Source organism: Salvelinus namaycush, chromosome 25 (genome assembly GCF_016432855.1).
Source record: "Salvelinus namaycush isolate Seneca chromosome 25, SaNama_1.0, whole genome shotgun sequence".
NCBI classification, from domain to species: domain Eukaryota; kingdom Metazoa; phylum Chordata; class Actinopteri; order Salmoniformes; family Salmonidae; genus Salvelinus; species Salvelinus namaycush.
Genome location: NC_052331.1, coordinates 10,732,223 through 10,749,160, shown reverse-complemented (window position 1 = coordinate 10,749,160; position 16,938 = coordinate 10,732,223). Strand labels below are relative to the sequence as shown.

Sequence of the window (16,938 nt, the reverse complement as noted above, 5' to 3'; positions counted from 1 at the left end):
CCTGGTTGGTGGATTATTGCAACCAGGAGGGAATAAGCAGGAAATCCAGAAACCTCCAACCAGGATTTCTGTAAAACCAAGGAATTTATTGAAAGTTCCCAGAATTTTGCAATAACTGTAACACCCCGCCCCCCCCCCCCCCCCTTTTATTCTTGTGGAACCTCAAGGCTGATGTAGTAGCCTATTGTAGGCCCCCTATGTAGAACTACTACTCAGTATATGTGTTTTTTTTCTTCTAAGCCATGCACTACACCACATGCCCGGAGAGAGTAGAGAAGCAACACTAGAGGATTGGAAAAGCCATGTTTATTTAGTTATCAAGGCAATAATCACATTTATTCCCCTGTTGGTCAGAGATCACCTTCACTTACAAACACACCCCGTATCATTTGACATTTCCATCAATACATAAAAACCTCTGGGGGGCATGATCCTGCAAATTATTAATAGATTTAAAATAACAAAGTAGATTTTTATAGACTGCAAACAAAATAAAATAATACCATTTTGATATACACATTTTAATGCATATCAGGATGTGTTCAGACACTCAATTCTGATATTTTCTTCACTAATTGGTCTTTTGACCAATGAGATCAGCTCTGAAAAAGATCTGACGTGAAAAGATCTGATGTAAATATAAGAATTGGGCTGCCTGTGTGAACACAGCTGTAGTGGTCATTCAGCTAAACCCACATCCAAAGTCTATTTGCCAGACGTAAGGTTTCATTCTCCCTAGAAATTATAGATCAGTATACTACAGACAGAGAAAAGAAAGGTACTGCACATACTACAACCGCATCCTCAACATATACACTTGCACACGCTTGCAAGCACTCACTCACCTCCCACTTACACACACTGCACGCACGCAAGCACACACATTCAAACAAAGCTTAACGCCTACTTCATTGATACAGTAAACAAAACATTATTTGACTGAACAAAAAAATGAATATGAACATCTTTTACACTGGCATAGACCAGTGCAATCTGACCCTGATGAGTCCGGATGCATCCGGGCCAGTCAATTCCAGTTATGTGTTAAACCTCATCTGTGTAAATCCATCAGGCTCACACAGATAAAACAATCTATTCTGCTTAACTTCTTTGCCTGTCTGCCTATCGTGTGAAAAAAAAATAAAAAATAAAATAAAAAAAAGTTTAAAAAAAATGCTGTTTGTTCCTGTTTGGTTGGGAGAGTAGTGGTCGCTGGTCACAGGTTAAAACGCCTGGAGGTAATCAATAGGCGGCGCTAGCGGGTTCCCTCGTGGAGCTGAAGAGGACGTCTGCCTTGGTGCTGATGAAGTATGTCACCAGTAGGGATGTGAACAACACAGCCACTCCCACGCCTAAGGTCAGCATCTATGAGAGACAAATTAAGAGGAAGAAAGAGGTGAATACTGTAGGAGAAAAAACATGATTGTACTTGTCAATGAATTTGACACTATTTCCCTACCTAAACATGATAACTGGTTCAAACAGAAATCACTTGAACCTAAGCAACACAACTGTAATTGATTAAACAGATGTGGATCATGGAAGGTAAGAAGACTGCAGTTTTACCTCCAAGTCCCGGCTCGCTACTAGGAAAATTCGAGCTTTGATGAACTTCCACCGTGATTCTGTCCACGTGGAATAGTCTTTAGAAGCATACTCTCCCAGCTCGAAGGCAGGGGACACTGCTTTGGTCAGGCGTACCGATGCACGTACGCAGAAAGAATCCCTCTGGGTGCTGTTGGGTGGGACAATGCCCTGAACCCAGAGATAGGAGTACATCTGCGAGAGAAACAGTGAATGAGTGTGGTGGGATTCCAGCACCATAGTGTACAAATAAACAATATATATATTTTTTTTTCCCGGATGTAAACAGTGATACGTTATACATCTGCACACAGACAGATCCAGCGGCACACCTACCTGTCTGCTCTCGTTCGGCAGCTCATCTGGCTTCTGGCACTGACTCTGGGTGAGGTTGGTGGCTGCTCCAGTTAAATTGGCCAGGAGGTACTGGACCAGACGAGTTGGAGTGGAAGACATGACAACACCAACATAGTACTCTGGTGGGCTGGGCTCTAGGACAGAAAAATACAAAGCAATGAAGACCCAAGTACCCCAATACCTTCTTTATGGATGCAAGTGTGTCTGACTAGTAAACATGTACACATGCTCCATAGCTGCATGTGTGTTTATGACATTGGTAGAAGCAGACTGCCTCTGTAGGGTTAAAGGGTGTTTCCTAGTGTGAACTAAAACTCACTGAGAATGTTCTTTAGTTCTGGGGCCATCACTGCCTGGAACCAACTGTTGTTGGAACTAACCAGAAACCCATACAGCATCTGGGTAACCTGAGAGAGAGATTGAGTGTTTGGTCAAATAATTCTGCTTACTGTCCCAAAAACTTGAAATTTGAAAATATTTTAGATGCCGAGAATAAACAAGTGACTTATGTTAACAGAAATATTGACAGTCATGGAAAATAACAGACTATAACAGTATGACTGATCAGTTTGACATGTACAACAGCTGAACAGGTAATCATTCATCGAGTCTCACTATTTTGGGGTCTGCCTTGATGGTGTTGACTTGGGAATCGTCTCCCCCGGCCTGCTTGTAGAGAGCACGTGCAACCACCGTAGCCACGTCAGTAAGGGACTGAAAGAGTAGAGGGAGGGAGGGAGAATACATTATTGTAACAATGGATCACGATGTAAAGGCAACTGTACCTACTGCAATGGATGGATCAGTGGGATTGCTCTGGTAAGAATACCTTTGCAGTTTCAGTCACAAACTCCAGCTGTTCCTCTGGACTCAAGTCAGATGGATAGGTCAGGTTCAGGTTAGCAGCATTGTCGTAAAAACTCTCATAGTACCTGTGCATGGGCAAACAGGACAGAACCCTCCTCACTACTAATGAAGAAATCAGACAAGATTAATATTGCCGTAATAAAAATGAACAGCAACGACAGACCATAGTCAAACACTGACTCACCTGTTGTTGAAAGCGGATTCGTGGTCTGCAAGCACAATCCCTGGGATTGGCTGAGCTCGCAGGAAACGCTGGAGGGAGGAGGGTGGGAGTGGCTGAGAGACATTAGGCTCAACCAATAAGAAGCTGAGCCCAGCCGTGGAGGACTGTAAATTTTTCACAAAATTCTCAACCTGAAACAGAGTAAGAGGTTGGGAAAAGTGGGTTGAGAGAAAGGATTTTAAAAAAGAGTATAGAAAAAAGACAGGTGGCCCAGGTAAGAGGCACAAAGAAAGAAAAAGAAAACCCTCCCTCACCTCGTCATTGACAGTGTCGTTACTCCTGGACACAGGGTCTGAGTGGAGAAAGAGGTTGGTGCCACTGTGCACGGCCACCTTACAAATAACATAAAAGATCCATCACTCAGTATTGGTTGATTGTATACCCATGTGTTTTACAAAAATATGCCTGCATGTGTTTGAGTATTCAATGAGACTGTATACGCATGTCCTTACCTGACCAATCTCTAGTATTGAGTGAACATTGTCCAGGTCTATCACAAACTTGCCGTTCTCCATGTCGTAAACCATCCGAGAGCTGCCAATGTAGTCAAAGGTTTCCTGAAAGAGAGGAATAAGCGATCAACATCCTCGCTCATATAGTAAAACACTAAACAATACTGCTATATGATAGTGACCACATGGGACCCGTGCACCATAATTGACACATACTAGACTGACTTGCTTAGGGAGACAGAAGGAACTGACCCCTTGGAAGAAGGCAAAGAGGATATTCCGTGTGGGAGGGGCCTTGTGAGTGACTTCACGCAGTGCCTGGGCAGCAGCAAGCAGAGTGACAAACCCGGAGATACTTCCCTCTGCTCCAGTTGAAACCTCCCAGAAAAATGCCCTGCTGTCCAGCTACAAAAACGGAGAGTGCAAGGTGTCCAGTCAATTGCTCATGAACTTCAAACAAGAAAGAAAACTATGTAAGGATTGTATAGGAAGGAAAATGGTACTGAGCAAATTACCAAAGCAGTTTTTAAACTCCTTAAATCAAGATGTGTATACCACACACAGGAATGTGGCTCGTCTTGTATACCGTTTTGCATAAATTCCAAAAGGCTTATGCTGCGTTCATAACCAAGTGGGGAGGTGGTATTTACCACATACGACTGGGAAGAATCCACTTGAACACACCTCCAACTCATAATTACTAGTGGGAAACTCGTCTATCATCCCTGAGCTCCGACTTCTCCCACATACTGACCTCTGACGTTACCTACTAAGGAAATGGCCACGATAACAGAATTTTCTGCAGTTAAATGTAACAAAACAATATTTCTAAAAAGCAATCTATTAACATGGGGTTTGAACACCATTTTTTTACAAGCAAAATAGCTGTACTTTTAGTTTATTGTTGATGTAGCTTGTTGACCATTAGCCAATTGGTTTTCTCAACAAGCTCAAAGCATCCAACTGGTATTTACAACTGGTAATTACCACCTTTCCACTTGGTTATGAACACAGCATTAACACATCTGTGAACATGTGACAAGATGTGTAAAAGGGAGGCAGGCCTTTGTGTCACTTACCCTGGCTGCTGCTATAACAACGCTCTCGTTCTCCTTGTGGCCCAAGACGGTGTCGTTATAGGGCCGAATGGAACCCCAAACATTATAATCACCCAGAGGGTCACACACCATCTCTGTGAGAGAGGTAGATATGTGAGTGAGATATACACTGAGTGTACAATACATTAGGAACACCTTCCTAATATTAAGTTATACCCGTTTGCCCTCAGAAGAGCCTCAATTCTTCGGGGCATGGATTACAAGGTGTCGAAAGCGTTCCACAGGGATGCTGGCTCCTGTTGACTCCAATGTTTCCCACAGTTGTGTCAAGTTGATCGGATGTCCTTTGGGTGGTGGACCATTCTTGATACACACGGGAAACTGTGAAAAACCCAGCAGTGTTGCAGTTCTTGACACACCCTGTTCAAAAGCACTTAAATCTTTTGTCTTGCCCATTCACCCTCCATGTCTCACAATCCATGTCTCAAGGCTTAAAAATCCTTCGTTAACATGTCTCCTCCCCTTCATCGACACTGATTGGAGTGGATTTAACTGGTATTTAAAGGGATCATAGCTTTCACCTGGTGAATCATCAATCAGTGTACATGATGGAATGTGTATACTAACTATTCACATATACACAATAATTAGAGCCATGGTTTTTATACTTTATTTTTTGCACTTTGCTTTTACCATTATTTCCAGCATTATCTACTAGGTTTGCTGCAGGTAGAAAGTCGGCTGACAAACCTAGCCACAATCCCAAATAGGCTTTGTGCGATTAAGATCTGCAGATATACGCCTCCCACATTTACACACATTAATTAAATTGACACAAGCCGTCTCCAATCAATCAATGTCTGGTTGTACGTGTGTGTTTGGTGGTGGGGGCAGGGGGGGGGGGAATCGCCTGAGCCAGGCGAGGTGTAGCTCAGCGAATCTTAAATTGCACAAAGCCTATTATTTGGCAAGGAATACTATTTGTAGAGCAGTGATTCTTCACCTCACAATTCAAGATGCGCAGAGTACGCCTTCCATGGCTTAAGACGTCTGCATGCTTCCCAGCCGATACAGTTCGGAAGAGTTTGTGTATATGTTGTGACGATTTTGTTCGCTTTGGACTTTGGTAAGGCTTTTGTCGGCAGTTTGCCTCAACAACAAAGAAATGTGTGCCCAATCAGAAATCGGTATCCAAAGTCTACGCCCCTTTGTCTGATTGATCAAGAGTAGGGATTCTTCAGTAAAGTCTGTTGTCATTCAACGAGAGACGACTCATTTTCAAGCAAATTTTTTAATTGAGAAATTCTGCACCAAACATCTTACATGCTCACCACACCGCTCACACACGATTTACACACGTTTTTTTGCTGAGTTTATAACAATGCTTCAACTTGGTGATGCCTTGTGGTAGAAACAAGCTCTAAAATGCCTGTGAAATACATGACTCCGATGCATATGAGGATATATTGATTCCTCTCAATGACAATCTGAAGCTAAACTGCGCCTATAATATCCAAGGAGATTCTGTCCCTATTAATTGAGCTTTTCTCTTTCTGAAAAGAGATGTTTGTTTAAACCCAGGCAGCTTTTAGGGAAGCACTTCTGTTGTTGGGTTATACAACAAACGAGTAGCCAGCAGTTAAAGCTTACAGTTTTCTGTGTCAGTAGAGCCTCTGTCTGGGTGCAAAGGTAACTTTTGAAAGTGCCGTGCTTCATAAGGATGTCTAAGATGTAATTATTTTTGTCTCGCCTAGGGCGGCAGAACGTCCAGGGCATTGGTGATTTTATCAATGTAATCAGATAGAAAATATTAGGCTGTTATTGACATTGAACAGATTATATAGCCTACTAACCAGATGTGTTAAAAATTGTGTTTAATTTGTAGCATAGGCCTATGAGGGGGGAAGTGTCAGATTCTGTCTCGGCTAGGGCGGCAGAAAGTACAGGACCGGCCCTGCCCCCACCAAACACAGAAGCACAACCAGACATTCCTTGATTGATTGAGACAATTAAAGAATGTTTCCTAGGATTTTCTACCTGCAGCAAACCTAGTGGATAAAACTGGAAATACTGGTAAAAGCAAAGTGCCTAAAAAGCATGGCCCTAACAATAATGTATCTCTGCTAACGACAGTGGCTGTTTGTGTACCTGGGTTGATGCTAAAGTTGATGTCGTTGCGTCTCATGCAGGTTGGAGTATTGGTGACTGCGTGCATGTGGGAGAAGAGCTGCATGGCACACAAAGGGTACTGCGGGGCACTGCCGTTCACTGCGCGATTATGGTCCAAGTAGCACTGCAAGTAGAGTGGATACATTTATCAGAATGAAGGGTACAATTTCAATACACAGAAATACTGTAGGATGTTCTTCGGATAAAGACAGTTAATGGTCATTTAGTGACATGATATTAATCCTGACTGGGTTGTGACAGCTTGAAGTGATCCCTCACCTGTTTGATGAACTCTGTTTCGTTGTCTTCTTTCAGGGAGAAGACAGGGAAGTCAAATTCCTCATAGGATAGACCGTTCCCCAGAGGGTTCCATACAGTAGTGTTACAGTGTGCCAAATTAGGACCATAGTTGTCAGAGTATACACCTGAGGAAAAAGTAAACCAAGTAAAACAAATGACGTTTAAAAAGCACCCCAGTTAGAAAAGATCACATACAGTACCAGTCAAAAGTTGACATCTACTCATTCAACAGTTTGTCTTTATTTTGACTATTTTCTACGTTGTACACTAACAGTGAAGACATCAAAACTATGAAATAACACATATGAAATCATGTAATTCCCCCTAAAAAGTGTTAAATCCAAATATATTTTTGATTCTTCAAAGTAGCCACCCTTTGCCTTGATGACAGCTTTGCACACTCTTGGCATTCACTCAACCAGATTCACCTGGAATGCTTTTCCAACAGTCTTGAAGGAGTTCCCACATATGCTGAGCACTTGTTGGATGCTTTTCCTTCACTATGCGGTCCAACTCATCCCAAACCATCTCAAATTGGGTTGAGGTCGGCTGATTGTGGAGGCCAGGTCATCTGATGCAGCACTCCATCAATCTCCTTCTTGGTCAAATAGCCCATACACAGCCTGGAGGTGTGTTGGGTCATTGTCCTGTTGAAAAACAAATGATAGTGGGACTATGCACAAACCAGATGGGAAATCGCTGAAGAATGATGTGGTAGCCATGCTGGTTAGGTGTGCCTTGAATTCTAAATAAATCACTGACAGTGTCACCAGCATAGCACCCCCACACAATCACACCTCCTCCTCCATGCTTCACGGTGGGAATTACACATGCGGAGATAATCCGTTCACCTACTCTGCATCTCACAAAGACACGGAAGTTGGAACCAAAAATCTCAAATTTGGACTCATCAGACCAAAGGACAGATTTCCACCAGTCTAATGTCCATTGCTCACGTTTCTTGGCCCAAGCAAGTCTCTTCTTCTTATTGGTGTCCTTTAGTAGTGGTTTCTTTGCAGCAATTCGACCATTAAGGCCTGATTCACGCAGTCTCCTCTGAACCATTTATTTGGGCTGCAATTTCTGAGGCTGGTAACTCTAATGAACGCATCCTTTGCAGCAGAGGTAACTCAGTCTTCCTTTCCTGTGGCAGTCCTCATGAGAGCCAGTTTCATCATAGCGCTTGATGGTTTTTGCGACTGCACTTGAAGAAATGTTCAAAGCTCTTCAAAGTTTTCGGATTGACTGACCTTCACGTCTTAAAGTAATGGACTGTCGTTTCTCTTTGCATATTTGAGCTGTTCTTGCCATATGGACTTGGTCTTTTACCAAATAGGGTTATCTTCTGTATACCACCCCTACCTTGTCACAACACAATTGATTAGCTCAAACGCATTACGGAAAGAAATTCCACAAATGAAATTTTAACAAGGCACACCTGTTAAATGAAATGCATTCCAGGTGACCACCTCATGAAGCTGGTTGAGAGAATGCCAAGAGTGTGCAAAGCTGTCATCAAGGCAAAGAGTGGCTACTTTGAAGAAACTCAAATATAACATTTATTTTGTTTAACACTTTTTTGGTTACTACATCATTCCATGTGTTATTTCATAGTTTTGATGTCTTCACTATTATTCTACAATGTCGAAAATAGTAAAAAAAAAGAGAAAAAAGAAAAACCCTTGAATGAGTATGTGTGTCCAAACTTTTGACTGGTACTCTAGTCATTTTGACGGACTGGAGTCCTAACGTCTGATCCACCTACCTGTGTTCTCATTGGGACATGTCGTGTGTGGCGAGAACTCTGGTGGGCTAGTATTTGGGACCACCACTGCAACCCCAGCTACCCTATTGGATTCATTCTTCATCTTCATCATGATGGACCTGTAGAGAGAAGACAATCCTTGAGCGTGACAGGGCTACTAGGACATGGATCATATCATTGTGCGGCTGTGATGAACAATATTCACTGTGAGTGAGTGTGTTAAATGTTTTTGGCTGTGTGTGTAGCCTACCTGGTGAAGAGGGATGATTCCAACAGAACCATATAAGGAGGATTGGGTCCTTTGCTCAAAGGCCATTCGAGATCTGCCTCAGACTCCAAGACATGGATCACACCTGTATCACCTGATATCGAGGCTGACACACAGGATAGAGAAAACGCTTGTCTTAGTATGCAAATCTTCGATCTGTATTCCAGCATTACGAAAAGTAATGCTTGGTTAGAAACCCCAGTCAGTGTTTCCCCTGTATTAATTTAGCAGCGGCATACCGCTGCTGCTAAATTGTTGCCGCCACCCACATAAAAAAAAAAAAAAACATTTTCAGGAGGGAAAAATGCGTTCAGTATAAACTTAAAACCTGTCAGAAAGTTTGTAGAAAAGATAATTGACCTATATATTTTTTTATAATCTCAACTTTTAAGAACTAGAAATCACCAAAATAAAAGCTAAAACAATGAAACCAATAAAATAGACTATGAATTTAGGAGTACTATTGGCATGGACGGATTACCGACCGGGCACGCAGGCCACATGCCCAAATTGGGGTCCTTGTTGATTTTGTTGTTTGAGCATAAAAACACAAAATTAGCCATGGCAAAATGTGTAGAATTGCAGAAAAAAAGTTATTGAAAAACTGCAACATTCTCTCTCAGCTCCATGCAGTCTTCAACCAGGATCTCAGCGATCACTGCCTCATTGCCTGCGTCCGTGGTCAAACGACCACCCCTAATTACAGTCAAACACGCCCTAAAACACTTCAGCGAGCAGGCCTATCTAATCAACCTGGCCTGGGTATTCTGGAAAGATATTGACCTCATTCCGTCAGTAGAGGATGCCTGGTTATTCTTTAAAACCTCTCAGCGCACAGATCCCTTTAGCGGGATCATTTTTGTCAACATCCGCTGAATTGCAGAGTGCCAAATTCAAATTAAATTACTAAAAATATTAAATTTTCATGAAATCACAAGTGCAATATACCAAAACACAGCTTCGCTTGCTGTTAATCCACCTGGCGTGTCAGATTTTGAAAATAAGCTTTACAGCGAAAGCAAACCAAGCGTTTGTGTGAGGACATCGATCAGTAGACAAAACATTACAAACAGCTAGCAGCAAAGTAGCTTGGTCACGAAAGTCAGAAAAGCAATAAAATGAATTGCTTACCTTTGATGATCTGCACTCACGAGACTCCCAGTTACACAATAAATGTTCGTTTTGTTCAATAAAGATTATTTTTATATCCAAAAACCTCCATTTGGTTGGCGCGTTTTGTTGAGTAATCCACAGGCTCGTGCAGGTCATGACGGGCAGACAAAAATTCCAAATAGTATCCGTAAAGTTTGTAGAAACATGTCAAACGTTTTTTTTATAATCAATCCTTGGGTTGTTTTTAACCTAAATAATCGATAATATTTCAACCAAACGGTAAACTATTCAATACAAGCGAGAAAGAAAATGTCTAGCTACCACTGTCGCGCGCATGAACTAATCGAAGGACATCTGGCAGTCCACTGACGCGATGTGATAAATCTCTCTCATTTTTCAGAATAAAAGCTTGAAACTATGTCTAAAGACTGTTCACACCCAGTGGAAGCCATAGGAATGGGTATCTGGTTGATATCCCTTTAAATGGAGGGAAGGCAGGCAATGGAACAGGGATTTTTCAAAATAAGAGGCACTTCCTGGTTGGATTTCCTCTTGTTTTCGCCTGCAAAATCAGTTCTGTTATACTCACAGACAATATTTTGACAGTTTTGGAAACTTTAGAGTGTTTTCTATCCTAATCTGCCAAATATATGCATATTCTAGCATCTGGGCCTGAGAAATAGGCAGTTTACTTTGGGAACGTTATTTTTCCAAACATAAAAATACTGCCCCTTAGCTTCAAGAGGTTTTAAAAGTGCTTTCCTCACCATCTTAAATAAGCATGCCCCATTCAAAAAAAACTGAACCAGGAACAGATGTAGCCCTTGGTTCACTCCAGACCTAACTGCCCTTGACCAGTGTAACAGGGTTATATTGGTGATTCCCCTTGCCACTTTATTGTTAAGCCAATGGGTTTTTGGTTTTGTCTTGCCTTCACCTACTCAACATGGCATCTTATTGGCTGGTTTGCGTAGCTTGCTTACGAGGGAGGATGTTTCAGTTAGAATCGTCCCAGTGAACAAGCACCAAACCAGCGGTAAGTTGTTGGTTGCAAAGCACTGTACGTCAAAAGTGATTTTTATACTCCCAAGTGATGATTTAAATGTGCAATTTATATCAATTTGTTTGTAAATGTTATTCGAACATCACACATAAGATGCAGCGTTTTTTGGTGAATATTTGTTGTAGAGAATTCCCTCTAATACTAGCTAGCAACTTACTGTGTCTGGTGGGGGGGGTTATATATTTTGTACAGTGCGTGAGTGCAGAGTTGGATGGTGAGCCGTGCATTGCATGACGTGCAATTTTGTGCTGTTTCTATCAGAATAAAGCTCCATGACTGGTGCTACAAGTTGGAGTTTGTGTCGATGATTGATTGTACACAATGCAAGAAGAGTACTGTTACACCAGCACAAAAACATCCTGTGGCGTACTGCATTAGCATCGAATAGCCCCCACGATATGCAACCTTTCAGGGAAGTTAGGAACCAATACACACAGGCAGTTAAGAAAGCAAAAGCTAGCTTTTCAAACAGAAATTTGCATCCTGTAGCACAAACTCCAAAAAGTTCGGTTACACTGTAAAGTCCATGGAGAATAAGAGCACCTCCTTCCAGCTGCCCACTGCACTGAGGCTAGGAAACACTGTCACCACCGATAAATCCACGATAATCGAGAATTTCAATAAGCATTTTTCAACGGCTGGCCATGCTTTCCACCTGGCTACCCCTACCCCAGTCAACAGCTCTGCATCCCCCACAGCAACTTGCCCAAGCCTCCCCCATTTCTCCTTCACCCAAATCCAGATAGCTGATGTTCTGAAAGAGCTGCAAAATCTGGACCCCTACAAATCAGCTGGGCAAGACAATCTGGACCCTCTCTTTCTAAAATTATCAGCCACAATTGTTGCAACCCCTATTACTAGCCTGTTCAACCTCTCTCTAAGGTCTTCGAAAGCCAAGTTAACAAACAGATCACCGACCATTTCGAATCCCACCATACCTTCGCCGCTATGCAATCTGGTTTCCGAGCTGTTCATGGGTGCACCTCAGCCATGCTCAATGTCCTAAACGATATCATAACCGCCATCGACAAAAGACAATACTGTGCAGCCGTATCCATTGACCTGACCAAGGCTTTTGACTCTGTCAATCACCACATTCTTATCGGGAGACTCAATAGCCTTGGTTTCTCAAATGACTGCCTCGCCTGGTTCACCAAATACTTCTCAGACAGAGTTCAGTGTGTCAAATCGGAGGGCCTGTTGTCCGGAACTCTGGCAGTCTCTATGGGGGTGCCACAGGGTTCAATTCTCAGGCCGACTCTTTTCTCTGTATACATCAATGATGTCGCTCTTGCAGCTGGTGATTCTCTGATCCACCTCTACACAGACGACACCATTCTGTATACGTCTGGCCCTTCTTTGGACACTGTGTTAACAACCCTCCAGGCGAGCTTCAATGCCATACAACTCTCCTTCCGTGGCCTCCAATTGCTCTTAAATACAAGTAAAACTAAATGCATGCTCTTCAACCGATCGCTGCCCTCACCTGCACGCCTGCCTAGCATCACTACTCTGGACGGCTCTGACTTAGAATATGTGGACAACTACAAATACCTAGGTGTCTGGTGAGACTGTAAACTTTCCTTCCAGACTCATATTAAGCATCTCCAATCCAAAATTAAATCTAGAATCGGCTTCCTATTTTGCAAGAGAGCCTCCTTCACTCATGCTGCCAAACATACCCACGTAAAACTGACTATCCTACCAATCCTTGACTTCGGCGATGTCATTTACAAAATAGCCTCCAACACTCTACTCAGCAAATTGGATGCAGTCTATCACAGTGCCATCTGTTTCGTCACCAAAGCCCCATATACTACCCACCACTGCGACCTGTATGATCTCGTTGGCTGGCCCTCGCTTCATATTCGTCGCCAAACCCACTGGCTCCAGGTCATCTATAAGTCTTTGCTAGGTAAAGCCCTGCCTTATCTCAGCTCACTGGTCACCATAGCAGCACCCACCCATAGCACGCCCTCCAGCAGGTATATTTCACTGGTCACCCCCAAAGCCAATTCCTCCTTTGGCCACCTTTCCTTCCAGTTCTTTGCTGCCAATGAGTGGAACGAATTGCAAAAATCACTGACGCTGGAGACTCATATCTCCCTCACTAACTTTAGGCATCAGCTATCAGAGCAGCTTACAGATCAATGCACCTGTACATAACTGTTATGGGATTTTTATGAATAATGACTAAATTATGTATACATTTAACTTATAACTAAACAGAATACAACTATGTTACTGTGTGGATGTATGAATCTTATTATAATCATAATACTGAATATAATGTGTGTAGTTTTAGTCAAGAATTAGAACAAGGACTTTCTGTTCCTTGTTAGAAACGAATGGAGCTATCGTCAGACCGGCTGGAATGCTGTGTTCCTTACAGGACATTCTGTCTCTACCCAGGGAGGGGAGAGACCTTGGGCTAGTAGTAGATTGTTTAACAGGTGGCACACAATGTGGGAAGGCTTGTGAACTATATTGTCATTGTATCCGAGAGGAGGAAGGACATTTTAAAAACCTATGACGTCATTTTTTATTATATAACCTGATGTAAATTGTACTATGATCAGAGCTCTCGAAAATAAACGCTACCGATTAATTATGAGACTGGTCTCTGTTCATTTTATGCAAATAAGTATCTTACAAATTCTTAGAAACGGACAGTGTTTTAATTGAACATATAGGAAATACATTCCTCTAACAATAGCCCATCTTTAAAATTGCCCATCCAACTACCTCATCCCCATATTGTTATAGTTTTTTAAATTTTTGCTCCTTTGCACCCCAGTATCTCTACTTGCACATTCATCTGCTGCACATCTATCACTCCAGTGTAAATTTGCTAAATTGTAATTATTTCGCCACTACGGCCTATTTATTGCATTACCTCGCTAATTTTACTTCAATTTTCACACGCTGTATATAGATTTTTCATATTGTGTTATTGACTGTACGTTTGTTTATTCCATGTGTAACTCTGTTGTTGTTTGTGTTGCACTGCTTTGCTTTATCTTGGCCAGGTCACAGTTGTAAATGAGAACTTGTTCTCAACTGGCTTACCTGGTTAAATAAAACGTGAAATAAAAAATAAATAAAAACAAGAGAAAAAAATGGAATTACAGGAAAGTAGCCCCTTTTGGATACAGAAAAAGGCTTGCTTAGGTCTACAGGGTGCAAATCTGTCATCAAGGCAAAGGGTGGCTACTTTGACAAATCTCACATATAAAATATATTTTGATTTGTTTTACACTTTTTTGGTTACTACATGATTCCATGTGTGTTATTTCATAGTTTTGATGTCTTCACTATTATTCTACAATGTAGAATAGTTAAAAAAAATAAAAAACCTGGAATGAGTAGGTGTGTACAAAGTTGACTGATACTGTATATAAACTTAGCAGAATTGGTCAGGAGCCCGTAAAACAGCTGCTATGCAATGCAGCGCCATCTTACACGCACACACACAGTCTCACATGTTGAGCTCTCTAGCATCTTGAAAGTGTGCCACGGTAGGAGTATTAGGCCTATTTAATGTTTTATTTTTTTATTTTTTATGCTATCGTAAAAGAATCAACCGTAAAAAAAAATTGGACCAATATGTACTTGTGTTCATTTCTGGGAGGGGGGGGGGGGCTAGAGATAGATGGTTTAAGCATCCATTAGATTTGAATTCATTTTGGAGTAGAATGTCCTTTTAAAAAGTCACTGGAAATGACACCCACATTCCTTCTACAAAGAAATCCAGTGTGTGTCATGCTATGTCACTCACACTGGCAGCCAATCTGATGTGTAGCATTGAGCAGTCGAACGCATGGTACAGTGTTATTCAGCTCCACATAAATCTTCTGCTCAACAGAGTTACAGCTCACATCTGAAAGACAAAAGAAAAATACAATTGAAGTGGCCAGTTTCTGTAGTCATGTATTCCCATTCCCAAAACACCTAACCATATTGCTAAACATCCAATGTGCTTTCATCCAGTCATCCTGAAGCCTATAGTGCCTGTATAGCCACCCACTCACTGTTTGACTTAAGATCACGAGTTACAGTAGCTATCAGTTTTACAATCGTGTTAACTAGCCAGCTGGCTAACCTAGCTAAGTGCATCTCATACGGGACTTCAACAAACTAGCTACATAACGTTAATTGTGTTTGTCGAAGAGTGTAATGGGGTAAAAATATGACCTCACTGTCAGCTGGCTAGAATTTAGATGTAGCCTTGGGCTCTAAGCTAGCTACTATACCATTTACAGTAACGTTAGCTGCGAGTTACAATGGAAATAGCCAATGCAATCGCCCAACAAAGAGGATAACTTGCTAAGCCAAACTAAACGGTAATTATAGGTAACTGAACGTATGTAGCTAGTATTATAAACAAAGGGTAAACTTACTTTTGTAAAGCCAACAAACTAAGAATATTATAGCCCATTTCGACGATTCCAAACCCATCTTCCTGGTTTCAGAAACAACGCTGTGAAACCATAGATATTAAAAACCAAGAGATAGGACTACGTGGATGACGTCAGTGCTATGGGAACACTCCCAATGGCGCATGAAGCCGGAATTATTTTAATTTGAAGCGCTCCGTTTAGTCTACCACCTTGTGGCATGAATGAGAATTGGAAGCTTGAGCAGAGAGTTTCTGTTTTTGCGTGTAGTCCTCAAACCCAGAAATCTGTGACCTGGTTCGCTCAGCCATATGGGGAAAATGAATGGTGAAAGAATAGGTTTTTAGAATAAACTCCGAAAATAAGGTCTGAGGTTAACACAAGATTATCTCATAGAAGAAAACGTATAAAATATCCTAAAACTGTGTTTACCACACACCTTATTTTCTGCGTTTATCCAAAAAGTCATTAACTAACTCCACCATGTCGGTCAGAGTTAGTGCCTACAAAAAGACGCCATTACTATTTATTTCTATAGAGCTCTCAGGCTTGTAGTCCTAAAAATAGGACATGATTTACGTCTGGTTCGTTCAGGCATTCCTATGGGGAAAATGTATGGGTAAAGAATAGAGTTTTGGAATAAACAACGAAAATAAGGTCTGAGGTTAACACAGACTTATGAGATCTTATAAGTTTTGTTCTATGAGATAATGTAGTTCAGTTAACATGACCTTTATGAATTATGAAGCCTTTTTATGCTTTCTAAATAACATAAATGGTTTTAAAAAATCACAGAAAGTGATGTTAGCTGATTAAGATTATCTGATTAAACAAAACATCTAAGATCTCCTAAGCCTGTGTTTACCACATACCTTATTTTCAGTGTTTATCAAAAAAAACTACAAAAACTCCATGAATTTTCCCATAGGCTTTGTTCATGGCGGAGTTAGTGCCTTCAAAAAGACGCCATTACTATTGCTCTCTATGGCCCAATTTTTTTTTCTAAGGATCATGGTGAAATAGTTGTAACTAGCAAAGGATGTCGTAATTCTCATCCTGCCTGAGAAAGTTAACCTTAATGTCTATGGGCGCGTTTGAGTGGTCAGCCGAAAGTAGCCGTCTGTAGACGGATGCTGACGGAAGTCGACAAGTAAAGCTGGAGGAGGTACATATCCACCGACAGCTATTTCTGCTATTTCTAGGAAACGCGACAATGGCAGGCATGGCATTCCCCTTTGTTATTGCCCATGAAGTGGATGCTATTGAAATTTAACTTCTACGCAAAGCAGAACATGATCAACATGGTCCAAGGAATTAATATC

At 41.6% G+C, this 16,938-nt stretch overlaps 1 protein-coding gene across 2 annotated transcripts; it reads right to left on the bottom strand.

Moving 5' to 3' along the window:
• Nucleotides 1–289: 289 nt before the first annotated feature.
• ncstn (nicastrin) lies at nucleotides 290–15,748 on the bottom strand. 2 transcript variants are annotated; one of them, XM_038963740.1, is made up of 17 exons: nucleotides 15,620–15,748; nucleotides 14,998–15,099; nucleotides 9,026–9,149; nucleotides 8,776–8,894; nucleotides 6,990–7,135; nucleotides 6,690–6,834; nucleotides 4,563–4,675; nucleotides 3,700–3,888; nucleotides 3,484–3,588; nucleotides 3,286–3,363; nucleotides 2,993–3,162; nucleotides 2,771–2,873; nucleotides 2,557–2,655; nucleotides 2,261–2,348; nucleotides 1,921–2,075; nucleotides 1,567–1,779; nucleotides 290–1,365 (listed from the first exon to the last, which is right to left on the bottom strand). In XM_038963740.1, the coding sequence occupies exons 1-17, from the start codon at nucleotides 15,675–15,677 to the stop codon at nucleotides 1,243–1,245; spliced, it is 2,130 nt and encodes a 709-aa protein (XP_038819668.1). In that variant the 5' UTR covers nucleotides 15,678–15,748; the 3' UTR covers nucleotides 290–1,242. The 2 variants fall into 2 exon arrangements, with proteins under 2 accessions (XP_038819668.1, XP_038819669.1); XM_038963741.1 differs by having other exon boundaries at nucleotides 3,736–3,888.
• Nucleotides 15,749–16,938: the final 1,190 nt, after the last annotated feature.